Source organism: Primulina huaijiensis, chromosome 10 (assembly GCF_012295235.1).
Source record: "Primulina huaijiensis isolate GDHJ02 chromosome 10, ASM1229523v2, whole genome shotgun sequence".
Classification (NCBI taxonomy): Eukaryota; Viridiplantae; Streptophyta; class Magnoliopsida; order Lamiales; family Gesneriaceae; genus Primulina; species Primulina huaijiensis.
The window spans coordinates 1,314,334-1,330,274 of record NC_133315.1 but is presented as its reverse complement, the minus strand read 5'-3'; the positions used below and the strand labels follow the sequence as shown (position 1 = coordinate 1,330,274).

The window sequence follows — 15,941 nt, the reverse complement described above, 5'->3', positions numbered from 1 at the left end:
ATCTAACATATCATCTAGTCTAGTTATGGGATGCCTATACTTGATTGTTATATTATTGATTGTCCTACAATCTACATACATACGTCACGAGTCATCTTTCTTAGGAACTAATAAAACATGTACAACACAATGAGACATGGACTCACGCACAAAACCTCTATCTAACAACTCACTTACCTGCTGTTGAGGCTCCTTAGTCTCCTCCAAATTGCTCCTATAAGCTGGACGATTTGGCAATGCACTCCCAGGCATTAAATCGATTTGGTGCTCAATTCCCCTCAATGGTGGTAATCCTTGGAGTAGCTTCTCGGGCTATATGTTTTCTTTTTGGCATCTTTCTTCTCATTTTCTTTTCTCTCCTTTTTCTTTTGTATGGCCGTCTCACTCTTTTGATCACTTTTTTTTTCAGCCATTTCATTTTTGCTCTCAAAGGCCATCTCACTTTTTTCTCACTCTTTTTTCGGCCTCATCTCTCTTCTTTATTTTCAATTGGTCTTCCAAAACTTGCTTTAGGGACAATGAAAGTAAAACAACAGGTTCTTTCTTGAGAACAAAAGAATACATATTCCTAATTCCATCATTCGTCACTTGTCTATCATATTGTCATGGCCTTCCCAACAAGATATGACATGCATGCATTGACACCACATCACACAACACCTCATCAACATACTTTCCAGTCGAAAAAGAAACCAGCACTTGTTTGCTCACCTTCATTTCCGCACAATTATTCAACAATTGAAGCCTATATGGTTGAGGGTACTTTAACATAGGCAAACCCAATTTTTCTATCATCTCACTACCAGCCACATTAGTGCAACTTCCCCATCTATGATAAGATTGCAAACTTTTTCGTTTACAAAACACTTAGTATGTAACAAGTTCTCTTTTTGGTTCGTCTCCTCCTCCTTGACTTGGGCATTCATGATCCGCCTAGTCACTAGTGCTTCACCTACAACCGTCTCATATCCCTCATCAGGATCCTCTAATGCAGACATCTCATCATCGTCACTTTTAGTTATCACCATCACTTTGAGACTCATATTCACCATGGTCATTTAATATCATTACCTCTTATTAGGACATTGGCTAGCAATATGACCAACCCCCTGACACCTAAAACATTTAATATCCCTAGAACGATTAAGAGGAGTTTCAGATTTACCTTGCACTCCTTATTTAGGCGTCTTTTGCTTGGTCTTAGTCTTGGGTTTTGTCATCACTTTACTTTCTTCACGTTTCACCACCAAGAAGATGACGAACCCCCAATTTGATTGGTGTGGCCAACTCCTCGTCTTTTGAGATGTTGCTCCACCTTATGACTATTTGCACCATCTCGTCTAGATCCAAGTGGTGCCTAAGCTCCACTTGATCTTGAATCTCCCTGTTCAAACTACAAAGAAAACGTGCCATCGTCGCCTCACTATCCTCCTCCACATTTGTCCTAATCATGACTACTTCCAACTTCTTATAGTAGTCATCGACACTCCTCGTACCCTGTTTCGAGTTTTGCAACTTCTTAAACATCTCTCTATAGTATTGGTTGAGCACAAACCTCTTTCTCATGACCTTTTTCATATCATCCAAGGTCTCAATGGACCTCTCATTATACCTCCTCCTAGTGGCCACAAGTTGATCCCACCAAATGAGAGCGTAGTCTAAAAATTCAACCACCGCCAACCTAACCTTCTTTTGTTCGGAGTAGTGATGACACTCAAACACAAACTCTACCCTCTTTTCACATTTTAAGTATGCCTCCAGGTCAGATTTTCCATGGAACGATGGAACTTTCAAAAAACTCATTTTTGACAATCCGTGCAAGAACGATCGAAAAAGTATAAACTTTGATAAGCTTAATTTTGAACAAAGCAAAAGTTTTTATTGTTTGAGAGAAAAACTCAAGAACAATGTATTCTATCAATGAATAATCTGAATTGTGTTGAAAATTCGTCCAAAATATGTTTACATACTCAAAATATATCAATATCTAGTTACCAAAATAATTAGGACTCTAAACTAGGAAGCAAAGATTTTCCCCGCAGGTCTTCATGCTCGGACGGTAAAATGTGATCGCTAGGACGCCGAGTGTTCTGGACTTTTGGCGCTCGAGCGGTAAGATGTGACCGCTCAGGTGATGTTTTGGAAATCATATCTTAGACAGTAAGTGTGGCGCCCGAGCCGTCGCACTCGGGCGGTAAGATTTGGCTGCTCGGGCGCCGAGGCTTCTGGGCTTCTCATCATTTATCACTTAAATAATGTTCCTATTTCTCCCAAACTTACTCCCATGTATCACGAACTTTTCGGCACTTTGTACCTTGCTTATAAGCCCTTCACGACTTTTTCAAGCTATTTCGATTATTTATATTAAACTTTGATATTGTCAAACCTAAGCAGATTTTGAAAATGTTTTAACGTACGTATTTCAACCCAAACACAAGTCCATATTATTTTATTCGATAACTTAGGAGTAATTATTCGCTAGATTAATATATATTTTACTAGTTTTATTTATAGATATATCAAAAAACTAAATGAATCCTTGTCCCTTGAGGCATAATTTGAAGATTTACGTGGTAGTGTTTCATAATTTAGTTAAAATCAAATCCATGAAGGCAACCTAAATTCTTATATATACTCGAATTGAGCTCAAACTCAAATAATTAAATTAAATAATTAAATTTTTTTAATTCTAATTCAACTGAATATAATTACATAAATTAAACTTTATTTGATAGGTTTCTGCCCATTTATTTAATATAAATATTGTTTTGGACCTTATTTAATATTTGAAACATAATATGTGGTTGACCGATCTACTCCTATAGATTCTACCAGCTATAAATACAAAAATAGGGGTATATTTGTAAATTCTTATCATAAATCTGCTGAGGGGACCATGTCTGCAGTGCGTGTGTGTGAAGTGCTTGCAGTACCTGTTTATGTGAAAATTTTCGTTTTTTTTTTTTTTTAAAAAGACAAATTTCGGAATTTTTATTTTTAAAGTGTTTTTGGCTAACAAACTATAAACACATTCTTCTGATTAAATCCACTTTCATAGATCTTTTTCTCCATTGTATAGTTCAGTTTTTGCTATCCATTTTCTCTGGATTTTCTTGCATCTTCTTCTCCATACTTCACAAAATCAGCTGCATATTCTCATTCAAGCAAGAAAACCCGTCGCAGCTCCTTCCGAATCTGCATCTCAAAAAGGTATAATCTTTTGCTCCCAGCGAAAGTTTTTCACTCCAAGAACGTGATTTTTCTTCTTGATCATGCATGTATATGCGTACAAAATCATTATGCATATTAGGGTTCTTGTAAACAATGGCTCTTCTGCGAAGAAAAATGGATTCTTGGGCACTAGAAATCAATGGTTTGTGCTGTACTGAAGTTTTCGTTCTAGGGCTTGTTTGTTAGCACAGTAGAACTTCGTTTGAGTCGTTTGCGCCGGTTGATTTTTTCTACGTTTTTAGAAAATGGGTTCAGTCTATTTCTTTAATCCTTGGTCTTTGATTCAAAAACAAGAGCTGAAACTTTGCTTCGAACTTGAGATTTCACAGAACTTTACAGCTTTATTTCTTGCTGTTTATATGAAAATGCATGGAGTCTGCAGCCACTGTTAATGGTGCTTATATCCAGGTTGTTTGTCTGCTTTGATTTCTATATCTGTGACATAACCTTTCTGATACCCAGCCGCAATATTAGTTTCTTTACTATACATGGAAACAATAGGTTTTTTCAGATTTTTTCAGACAATCTGCACCTTTCTCGAAAACCCTAAATCAGCTTCAATATTTTTTCTCGTTTCTTGATTCGTTATTTGCCGAAAACCCCATTAACTTCAGCATTACAAAGCTTGGATTTTGTAAAAAAAATAGTTGGTTTTGTTCTTCCATGTTCTTATGCAGATTATGGCGATGGAAACCTATCACAGAAAACGATCCAGAAGAGCCCTCCAAAGCAACCCTGTGACTGTAAGCTCTCTCTCCTCTCTCTCTCTCCAACCTGTCATCTCACGTATGGTTTCACATCAAAAAATTCCCTTTCTTCTGTTATTTCTGTCCCACACAACCGTATCAATCTCTCACGCGCTTTCACTCTCCATGAGTTCCAATCCAGATGCATGTGTAGTGCGTGATTTTCATCATACTTGGAAAAATCCCAAATCTTTAAATCCGTTGTGTTGTTAGCTAAAGGAACAGCACGATCGAGAGGGACTTGAAAATTTTTCGAAAAACCCTTTTGGGTTCAATATTTTTATTTCTGTGATCACGCACACGCACACATGTGATAAGTATATTTTTGCATAAAATATGAGAGGAAGAAACATTTTGTTTAAGTAGAGAAGACAAAAGGTCACTGTGATTTTCGCAGGAGATGGAGCCACTGGCAAAACAAGGTGGCGGAAACGACGCCGGGAAGTCTCTGTTTGCGAACAGACACCACCTCGTACCACCGCCACCAACATCCGACCACTGTACTCTCCTGTTTAAAGGTGGAGGTACTGTTTATAGTTTTCATACATAATTTTGTTCAACTTATATTTACATGAACTTGAAAAAGGTATTGACAATATTTGTTTAATATCATGAAGTTTGGGTTTCGGGATTGGGTTTTATGGGAAAAAATGTGTGCTAAACCTTTATCTTTCAGTAGGAGGTGAAAAAGAGGAAGACGACATGGACAAGCATATTCAAGTGGGTGCATTTTACGAGATTGATCATATTCATTTACCCCCAAGAACTCCGGTCCAGCTCAGATCCGTCCGTCTAGCAATGGTAAGAAAATTCCATCAATGAAAATTACCCCGAATGTTCTTTATTTTTGGTTCTGGAAATTTTGAATAGTTATTATTTCATGGTGTTGGGTTAGGTATGCGAGAAGACAAAGCTTAATGTGGCAGTAAGGTTCCCAAGTATGGAGTCATTGAGAGCATTTTTCAGCTACAGCAAAAGGGAAACGCACCCTGCATTGGATGAGAAATTTGTGATGGGATTCGCTCTTTCTGGAAAGGTGCTTTTTCGACTTGTTTCAGAGGAGATATTTGCTGAAAAGAGTTGTTCTGAGAATTTCTGGCTGATTAGTTCTGTGGTGTGCTCGGTTAGAGATAAACAAGATGGGTATTGCTTGTCCGAGTTGAAAGGTAATGGGATGGTAAGGTGGGGGATTAGGAGGCAAGTGAAGTATTTGGGAAGGCATAAAAGTGATGGAGATGATGATAACGGTGGGAAAATTGATGCTCAGAACTCTTCTTCAAGCTTTGTGAATGGATTTGAGGAAAAAGGGATGAGATTAAGGGGTGGTGATGATAAGAGAGAGTTATCAGGAAAAGAAGAGGGACATGAAGAGAGTGATTATGATGTGATTAATGGCGAAGAAATAGTCAAAGAAGAAGAAGTAGACATGAGAGAAGAAGAAAATGAAGATAATATTGAGGAAGATGATGATGATGATGATGATGAGGAGGAGGAGGAGGAGGAGGAGGAGGAAGAGGAAAAGATTCCTGAAGCTGAGTTTAATTTGAAAAGAAAGAGGTATTCCTCAAGAAACATCAGTGTTAAGAAACGAAAGAATGAAATGATTAAGACTAAAAACCGGAAGCAGCTTGACCAGAAGAAGAATCAGGTTAAGAGAAACAAGAATGGGATCAAATTTAAAGAATCCCGTATTCTTCGAAATCCCAAAGATCGTTGGTCTGCGGGAAGGTAAGTTCGATGAATGGGTTTGTGATTGATTGATAATGTCTAGTGTATTGACACTGTGAAATGTTCAGGTACAAGCTTGCAGAGCAGAATCTTTTGGAGGTGATGAAAGTGAAAGAAGCAACGGCTGAGAAGCCTATTCTTCGGCCTCAACTGAGGGCCGAAGCAAGGAAGAGGATTGGCGACACAGGGCTCTTGGATCACCTCTTAAAGCACATGGCAGGGAAGCTTGAACCTGGTGGGAAAGAAAGATTTCGGAGGCGACACAATGCCGATGGAGCAATGGAGTATTGGTTGGAAAGTGCTGATCTTGTTAATGTAAGGAGGGATGCTGGGATCACTGACCCTTATTGGATTCCACCACCTGGTTGGAAGCCCGGTGATTCCCCAACCCAGGATCCCATTTGTGCTCGTGAGATCAAACTTTTGAATGACGATATTTGGAAAATAAAACGGTAAGAAGGTAATCCGGGAAATATGCATTTGTGATCAATAACCAGCAAGTCATATGCCCGATAGGTGTTAGGGATCTTTAAACATTAAGCCTAGAAAATAGATGTCCATTTCAAAATTGGGATCTTTCAGACATCCTCGATCGCTAGGTTGAATTCATATATTGCGAACTTTTTTCATGTTTTGTTACAGAGATTTGGAGTTAATGGCAACAAGAAAGCTATTAGAGGAAGAAATTATGAAGTTAAGGAGGTGATACTAGTTAAAACTTAAATACTTATCAAACAAAGCTTATCCTTTTCCGGACTTTGAAATTTATTGATTGTTTACAGAGAACTGGATGAACTTTCTTGTAAAACAAAGCTAGAAGAGAATCAATCAACGGCATTAATATCAAGCGGTTCTTGCAATATCAGTCAACTTGCTGTTAAATTGGTACCCCCAAAAAGTGATCTAGACAAGTCACCTCTTTCAATGGTAGTTAAGATTTAGTTTCCAGTAACTTTAGCAATTTTACGCTATTAGATCATGTATTAAATGTTCATTATGGTATGTGCTTTTCAGGAAATGTTCAAGGAACAACTCATGGCCATCTCTAATTTTGTGAAAGAAGTGGAGGTAATAAATACTTGGCCATTAATTAATACTGCATGTGAACCAATTATTGCTTTAAATAAAGAACTGCAAGTTATTTATGATTTGAATTGAATAGCTTGCTTCCAGTTATTGTCGTTTAGCATTCCTCAAGTTTATAATTCCCAATAAAAGAACATTTCCATTTTATATAATTAACTATATTCACTGAGCGATATATGGAATGTATGACTAAATTTTTCCTTTTTTTGTCATAATATCAACATGTGAGCTAGTTGTTATCTAAGAAGTCTAAAGAGTTAATCTCACATAAATTATAGATGAATTGCGTAGTTCAATGTATTGCAGAAATATTGCAAAAAGACATTTCAATCTTGGGAGTCACACACACATATATGTGTGTGTATACATATATATTTATATAAATATCCATTAAATGCAACCATTTATTGGATGTCATAACCTTTGACTCGTAACTTTATCATTGCATGGTTATGGAAATTTTCAATCAGAAAAAATATGGAAAGCTGATGACACCAAATGAGGAAGAAAGAGAGAGAACAGACTTCCCATTAATGGCTCCAACAAACCAGTTTAAATCTGAAAAGGATGAGAGAAAGAACAAGCAACCTCAAGTACAAGAAATATCAACGGTGTGGGATGAAAGATCAGATTTTGGAGAGAAACCAGCCTTCAGATCATCACCATTGGGTGACCAAAAGGCAGCAAAGATACAAAGGCTGAAGAGTGGGTTCAGAATCTGCAAGCCTCAGGGGACTTTTCTTTGGCCAAATATGGTGAACAATTACTCCGCTCCTTGTGCTAACATGTTGTCCCCTCAGCCCGATCAGGTTCCTGTCCAGGTCGACGTTCCAACCCCATCTTCAGTTTCATCCTCCACCGCCTCAGCTCCTCCGCAGCTGCCTTATCAGCACCTCCTCCACCCTTCACCGCCGATGAAGCCATTGGCCGAGAGAGGTGCAGTTGCAGTTTCACTCCCCACCGTACCTAAAGGAACAAATATTGAGGATGTCGGTGCCAACGCTTTCTCCACAACTACTGTGATCAATCTAAAGAATCTCCCCAATAGTCCTAACCATGTCATTCCTCTTGTAAGTGAATACTATATTTAGCCTCCTTTCCTTAGTCTTATATCATATGAATTGATGATAAATATTAGAAAAAATGAAATCTTGAAATTGACATTTGTATATAATAATAATATATTATGTGCACTGCAGGTGTCAACTGCTGCAAATATAAAGATATGGGAGGGCTATGTGTATGGGCCAAGAAATGCAATGGGATATGTCCAAAATCAACAGAATGCATGCTGTTCTTCCCCAGCAAGTTTGGCTTCTAAAGTTGGAAACTGGTTGGCACTTTCTGCTCCCAAATCAGGATCTGATGAATCTGCCTAACCATGGTTAATGATTTTTTCATTTCATCATATTATGGAACTTAATATATCATTTTGCCCTTTGTTTTTTGTCATATGAATTTTTGGCTTATTTTCGAATCCTATGATATATGAATCTTGTCTCATTGTGTGTGTATCATCTAGATTTAGAACATTTTATATCACATTAGGCTATTATGATTCTAATACCTGAAAGTGTTTCCACTTATATCTAAGAATCATCTAATTAATTAAATATATTTACATTATGATATAAAATTAATTATGGAAATTCCTCCAAAGACGATTCTTTAATTGTGTGTCGATGGGAATATTCAATTTTAAAAAAAATGTGTGAAATTTGAATTTCTGATTATACGAAATTTGAATGGTTTTGAAATCACTACAATTTAACAATTCTATAATATGGTTGGTTTTTAATGGAACTAATGGACTAATATGTAGCTAAATTCAATTGGCCGAAAATACAAGTTTCTTGAGAAATTGGATTAGCATATATTATTCAGCCAAACAACATACTCTATCATAAGTTAAAATTCATCACAAAAAATAATATATAAACTCGTTTATTGGAAGAGAAATTTATTGCCAACAATGAGCAATTCAAACGTCCCATGAAATCTAGATCAACCTAGTAAGGAAATGAAACTACTCTATCTTCATACATCGTTGCGTGATCAGGTCCACACCGACGAAAATATATTAACCGAATCGTTCCGTCAATATGACGCTAACGTCAAATTACATATATAGTCTAGAAAAATCGCACATTCATTTTTTGTTAAATAACATTGAGGTCAAAACCATATTTCTTTCATCCTTATCTTGATCATTTTTTTTAAAAAAATTCATTTTCTTCCTTAAATTTGGTAACTACAAAATCTATAAATCTTATGATTTGGCTTTTTGTTAAGTGGTTTTTAATTATATTTTTGATGACATATATCCAAATTTTATTATTTGATTGCAAAATGATATACATATGTTTTCAAATAATAATCTATTCAATGATAATATCTAATTGTTTTAAAAAAAAAGAGATAATATCTATTAAGACTTAAACATTTCTAGTTTTTCCATATCTATTAGAATTATAAGTAATTAAATAAAAATTTAGAATACCATCACTAAAAAAATATGTTAAAAAAATAAAATACATAAATTCAACAATTAATATTAATTGAAACACAAGTAACACGTGTACCATAAGAATTAGTATAAATTATATCTCAGAGTTCGTATGGTTTGAGAAGTCGATGATCTAAATTTTTTATAAATATAAAAAAAATTATATTAAAAATATATTATTTGGTTTCAAAATTGTTTCTACTTTTATTAGTAGGTCTCTTGTGAGACGGTCTCACGAATCATTATCTGTAAGACGGGTCAACCCTATTGATATTCATAATAAAAAGTAATACTCTTAGACTCCGTTTGGTACGTGTGATAGGATAAGTAAATGATTAATAATTAGAGTGATTAAAAAATAAGATATATGATTAATAGTATAGTGAGATAAATAACATGGTGTTTGGTATGATTTTAAAATGATGGATTAATTTTGTAAATTTTATTGTAATGACCAAAATGCCCTTAATGCATTTATTTTAATAGCAATAATATTTTTAATGTTAATATTAAATAAAAATTTAGTAATAATTACAATATTATTGTTTTTTCTTAAAATAATTATAAATATTTTTAAAATAATTTGATAGATAATTAAATATTTATAATTAATAATTAAAATAATAGTAATATTTTGAATATTAATTTTAATGTTAAATAAAATTTTAGTGATAATTACAATATTATTGTTTTTTCTTAAAATAATTATAAATATTCTTAAAATAATTTGATAGATAATTAAATATTTATAATTATAATTTATGTTTATTAAAATTAATTTAAATATATTTATTAGAAATATATTTGAAAATATTATGGTAATCATTAAATACAATAAATTAGAATTTAATAAATATGTATTTTCATAAGAGATAAGAGGATAAAAATGTAATTTGTGGCGTGTTGATAACTTATCCCACTTAAAGCCAAAACTTGTGTGAGACGGTCTCACGGGTTGTATTTGTGAGACGGATCTCTTATTTGGGTCATACATGAAAAAGTATTACTTTTTATGCTAAGAGTATTACCTTTTATTGTAAATATGGGTAGGGTTGACACGTCTCACAGATTAAGATCCGTGAGACGGTCTCACATAAGACTTACTCCCCACTTAATTTGTTAGATTAATAATCAAATAATTAATCATAAAATTAGGTTTTAAACCGTGTCAAAATGATTATTAATATATCTTAAAATTTTAACCAAACATTAGATAAGTATGTGATTATTCATCTATCATTATTTAATCACATCAACCAAACACACCCTTAGTATTAAAAATAATACTTTTTCATGGATGACCCAAATAAGAGATTCGACCCACAAAATTGATTTGTGAGACCGTCTCATAAGAGTTTTTGTGTTTTAAAAATACACATTTTTCAACATTTATGAAAACTCCATTATAAGTTCTTTGTTTTTAATAAAAACATTTTGAAAAAAGGTCTTATTTTAATTTTCTTTAAACTAGAACTTGTTTATGATACTAGGCACAATATTATAATTAAAAATAATAATAATATCATTATTATAATAGAGTTGATATTTATATTTTATTTTGTATTATTTATTATTATTATTATTATTTTAAATATAAAAGACGTGTCAAATTTAGTGAATTAGTGCAAAAAGTTATATGTCAAATTCCATGTACGCAAGCAGAAGAATCAGCTTGCTACGATTTTCCGAATTCTCTCCAGTTCCCAATCAAAATCGCGGGGAACTTAGAGTCGTGATTCTGATTCCGGCGAATTGCGAAGATGGTGCTGTCACAGAAAATCCACGCAGCGTTCAAGGGAACGGTGGAGCGAATTACGAGCCCCCGCATCGTCTCCGCTTTCAAAGAAAAAGGCGTTCTTACCATCAATGAGTTCATTCTCGCCGGGGATAACCTTGTTTCCAAGTGCCCCACATGGGCTTGGTAAGGTTCCGGCTCGTGCCCTTGATCCCAAATTTTTATTTTCATTGATTGTCATCCCGTCTTGTTTATTCGCTGTTTCTCTGCTATTGAGTTAACTGTCAATCTCTGTTCTATATGGGTCTTGGCTCTTGAGTTTGATTTAACCTGATTTGAGAATAGATAATCATGGAGCTAAAATGTGAAATTGGATTTTTTGGTATTGAGTGGAATTTAATTTGCGAGTCCAAAAAATTCTCTCTAGGCCAGTAGACATTGCTGACACCTACTACTCAGTGAATTTCAAATTAATCATCATATATTCAGACTAATATTTCGGTGCTAAAAAGTTGGTGGGAGTGCTTATTGTATACGTTATAGCGTGAATTTGTTATCACATTTTATGTTATACATGTAAGAGACATGGCATAATTGGAAGTTCGTTTTTGCGTGGAAGGAACTTTTGCTCTATTGCAGGTGAGATACAGTGTGATTATTTTTCTTTATGTTTTACTTCTTGATCCTCAGGGAATCAGGTGAACCTAGCAAGAGGAAGTCGTATTTGCCGACAGACAAACAATTTTTGATAACTAGAAATGGTAAGTGGTTTCCTTGGATTCTGGTAAATGCTGGCAGAGCTCAAAAGTGTGCAGTTATGAATAATATAATGAGTCACTGATTGGTTGTGCTGTTAATTGGTTAGTCTTGAGGTTCTTATTTTTAATAGGTCGCATATATTCATTTGTTATAGTATTGAACAAATATTGCCCAAGATAGGTCCTTCCAAAGCCTTTTCATATCCGTTTCTATTTTCTTACAGTAGCACACAGGCCTGTAGAATGTCTACCACCAAATGCCACAAGCCACTACATTCTTGGAGATGAGCTTAGTTTCACCTTGATTTGTCATTTTATAATTCCTGCATGTACTTTGCATTTCTTTCTTTACCTTTTGTACTCCATTCTTACTTTGTGAGCTTTCTACTTGCAGTCCCCTGTCTACGCAGAGCTTCCTCTATAGAAGAAGAGTATGAGGCTGCTGGAGGTGAAGTTTTACTTGAGAATGATGGTTGGTTGGCAACTCATGGCAGACCTAAAGGTGTATCAATGTTTTTATTACTTTTGTGAGTATGTAATTTTTATTATTTTATGTGTTAGTCTTCCTTAACGACATTTTTCTGTGCTCGCTAGAAAGCATAGACGATGTGGATGAAAACTTACCCTCCATGGAGACACTTGAAATCAGCAAAAAGAATACAATCCAGTCAATCACATCTTATTTTGGTGGCGAGGAAGAGGAGATTCCAGATATGGCAGAATTTGGTGAAACAGATAGCCTTGTCGAAAATGATCCGGTGAGTTAGGATTTCCTGGGTGTGCATTTAGTGAAGTAGTTATACAGCTCCACTTGCCAAATTATTGGTGTTATTTATTAATTTTTTAAAAAAAATTGCTTTATCCTTGAGCACAGTGAAGTGAGTAAGACTTTTCAGCCCTTCTGACAACACAAGAGTTTAAATTTCAAAATGTATAGAAAACTGTTTCCTTTTCTGTGGCTCGTTTTTAGTCAACTTTGTTTTCTTGTGTATGACTCCATCATACTGTAATCCTTGAACTTGTTTTTAAATGAGGATTGAAGTGATGAAATTTTCAATGATGTGGATTGTATTCACTGTCTGGTTTTGAAGCAAGACAGTAACTAGAATATACATTAGCCAGCTGAACTGAACATGCAAAACAAGAAAATGAAGAAGATACCCTGAAATGGATTTTCTGTACTTATGTTTGCTCCATGTGGATACCATGAAAATGTTGTTAATGTGCATGCTTCGTTTGAATTTTGGAATGACTGTATGAAAACATTATAATACATAATAGCAACCGTTGATGATACTACTACAATTTTGAACTTTTGGTGAATGCAGGCAATGCTTCAGACTCCATACCTTGTGGCCTTTGAACCTGATGATGACAACATTCTATTAACACGAACATATGATGTTAGCATAACGTAGGCCACCTTTGTTCTTAAAACCCACAAATACTTCTAGTTTCTTGTACCTTGTATGATATTCTCTGACTCAGGTATGACAAATACTACCAAACTCCCCGTGTATGGCTCACTGGTTATGATGAGGTCAGTTGGCTTTATTTTTTAATCTTCATGGATCATTTTTAATTTCTATTTAACAAAGTCAAACAATTAGTGAGATGTTTGTGCCCGGTTATGGAAATTTTTCCTTTTAATAGGAATAATAGTATTTGTTACTGGTCAATGGCAGTTGAGGATGCTTTTACCACCAGAACTTATTCTTGAAGATGTTAGTCAAGACCATGCTCGCAAAACGGTGAGTAATTATTTTAGCACATTTGGATGCCTGAGTCCATTTGATGGACCTTATTTTTACTTGGTCTTCTTTGGATCATCATAGTCATGTTTTTTAATTCTGTTGCTGATTTTTAAGACCTCAAGAACCCAATAAAAGATAGGAAGGTCGAGGTTAAGAGTTTTAGGCCTCAAACTTTGTCATTACTTTCCTGGCATCTGACTAGGTAAATCCTCATAATATTTCTTTACATTGCTATCAGGTCACCATTGAAGACCATCCGCACTTGCCTGGAAAACATGCTTCTGTACATCCATGTCGCCACGGGGCAGTGATGAAGAAAATCATCGATGTTCTAACGTCACGAGGAGTACAGCCTGAAGTTGACAAGTATTTCATTTCTCCTACCTTTTATTTGGCAGCTATTGTTTTCCTATTGCTTCTTCCCGCAGTTTTTCATTTTTGTGGCAATCACTGTTATTTTGACTCCTTGGGAAGACTGTCGTAGGACTGTTTTATTATGCTTTGTAAGAAAGACATATATCAGATTTACTCTTAACTATGATAAGATTAATCCCTGAAGTAATATAACTAAAACTGTTTAACATGTCTAGTCTAAAATGCAAATCCCTATGGTATTTTTTGTAATTGTTCTTTCTATATGTACTCCATGTGGCAAACCCGAAACTAGATAAAAGGACATGTTTAGTTAGATAGAATATTGAACAGGTCTTTGTATTTCGACATATTGTTGAGATTTTTCTTGTAGTACAGAAATCGGCAAACTAAAAAAACAGAAGTTGGTTGAAAAAGGTGTGTAATGAATATTCTGATTCACTATTGAATCTTATGGTGGTTAATAAGGAAGGAAGGAGAAAAGTGGAGAATCAAGGTCGGTCTGTTATGACACTTGAATATATGAACTCATCATGCCGAGAAACAGCCCTTTAATTGATTTTTGTAAAGACTAGTTAAATTGTGAATTGGAAGAATAAACCTTGCAAATGCGGAATTTTTCTAATCTGAACTTGAACAAAATGATTATCAAATCCTAAAGGTTCTTTTATTAAATGTGTTAATTTTTACTGTTTTCGTTTGTATTTTAATGCACAAATTTCACTGTAGCTTGATACAAGGATTAGATTATTTTATTTCGACTGATCTATTTTCCTCTGATTCATTTAATACTGTAGCTATTCATAAAAACCATTTCTTACAGGTACCTATTCTTGTTTTTGAAATTCATGGATTCTGTGATTCCTACCATAGAATATGATTACACGATGGACTTTGATCTAGGGAGCTTCAGCTCCTGAGTTCAAGTTGAATCCACTGACGTCATTTTACTTATTTGTGGTGTTCTGTAAGTAATAGAACTTGCGTACTTTTCAGTAACATCCCCTCTTTTTTAATTTCACTGAAATTGGGAAATATTTTTTAGAAAAGCAAATGTGGTTTTACATTAGGCTAACTACCCACATAACCCCTATTCTTTTGGGGGCAGAAGATTGTAAATCGAGAGCGAATTCACCATATTCAAGTTTTTAATAATTCATTGATGACCAGCTCAAAAACTCCTCCTATGACCATCTCTTTGTGTGCAGCATGTCCCAGTTGAGTAAAATCTTACATTTTAAATCAGATTGGCATTTATTATTTTGTACTTGTCTTCAGTGCACCTGCATGTTTAGCACTTTCCTTAAACGAATCATTTTAATTTGGTGCCTTTGATGGACTGTGTTTCAGCCTTTCTCCTTTCACTTCGAAAATAAGTCTTTTTAGAAGTTCCATTAAACAATCCTTGAATACTAGATTTTAAATTCCTTTGCTTCTTTCTCTTTTAAATGTGTTCAAAACCAAAGAATGTCAGGCACTGCCTCTCTTTTGCTGTGGATTCATGAACTTGTTCCTTTCTCAAATTATTTATTTTGTACATGCTTACGATTAGAATGTTTTTCGAATCATACTCAATATTTAATGGTTTGAAGCTTATTTTCTTGTCACTGCTTTTACAGATCGGTGCTAGCTAGCTATCATCAAGAAACCTCATCCTTGTCGAAGCTGTTAACCCACCCCAAGATATGTCTCTGCGTTCTGCTGCAAATTGCCATTCCTGTATATGTGTTTATGAGTGTCAAAATGTAGTAGATTAATGAACCATATGATACACTCATTCGTTGTAAAATCTGCTAATCCCATATTTCAAATGGATCTGCTTCTGTTCACTTCATCACACTTTCCGAATTCGGATTTTTTCCGAACAAATTTGTATGCAGGCTTCACGCATCGGATTTACAATTTCGGTCACAGATTTGATTTGAAATCCATATGGGTCAAAAAAGAGTGCCTTTTTAACTTTTTTTTAATAAAAATTTCAAATACAAAAAATAGATTCATTATACATAAATTTAAACCTTGAAC

At 34.6% G+C, this 15,941-nt stretch overlaps 3 protein-coding genes across 7 annotated transcripts; all 3 read left to right on the top strand.

Annotated features, from left to right (window-relative positions):
• Nucleotides 1-3,600: 3,600 nt before the first annotated feature.
• LOC140986562 (protein DYAD) lies at nt 3,601-6,920 on the top strand. Its single transcript, XM_073454857.1, has 11 exons — nt 3,601-3,639; nt 3,909-3,974; nt 4,375-4,501; nt 4,657-4,778; nt 4,873-5,397; nt 5,470-5,705; nt 5,774-6,157; nt 6,348-6,407; nt 6,488-6,632; nt 6,720-6,773; nt 6,879-6,920. The coding sequence occupies exons 1-11, from the start codon at nt 3,601-3,603 to the stop codon at nt 6,918-6,920; spliced, it is 1,800 nt and encodes a 599-aa protein (XP_073310958.1).
• Nucleotides 6,921-7,265: 345 nt separating this feature from the next.
• LOC140985759 (uncharacterized) lies at nt 7,266-8,261 on the top strand. Its single transcript, XM_073453673.1, has 2 exons — nt 7,266-7,861; nt 7,991-8,261. The coding sequence occupies exons 1-2, from the start codon at nt 7,280-7,282 to the stop codon at nt 8,168-8,170; spliced, it is 762 nt and encodes a 253-aa protein (XP_073309774.1). The 5' UTR covers nt 7,266-7,279; the 3' UTR covers nt 8,171-8,261.
• Nucleotides 8,262-10,930: 2,669 nt separating this feature from the next.
• Nucleotides 10,931-15,750, top strand: LOC140985741 (autophagy-related protein 3-like). Of its 5 annotated transcripts, XM_073453643.1 has the most exons (10): nt 10,931-11,218; nt 11,723-11,793; nt 12,185-12,292; nt 12,385-12,548; nt 13,119-13,204; nt 13,279-13,330; nt 13,476-13,541; nt 13,783-13,910; nt 14,740-14,883; nt 15,536-15,750. In XM_073453643.1, exons 1-9 carry the CDS (start codon nt 11,058-11,060, stop codon nt 14,834-14,836), a joined length of 933 nt encoding a protein of 310 aa, XP_073309744.1. In that variant the 5' UTR covers nt 10,931-11,057; the 3' UTR covers nt 14,837-14,883; nt 15,536-15,750. The 5 variants fall into 5 exon arrangements, with proteins under 5 accessions (XP_073309744.1, XP_073309742.1, XP_073309745.1 ...); XM_073453641.1 differs by lacking the exon at nt 14,740-14,883; XM_073453644.1 differs by lacking the exons at nt 14,740-14,883; nt 15,536-15,750 and adding an exon at nt 14,714-14,739.
• The last annotated feature ends 191 nt before the right edge of the window (nt 15,751-15,941 follow it).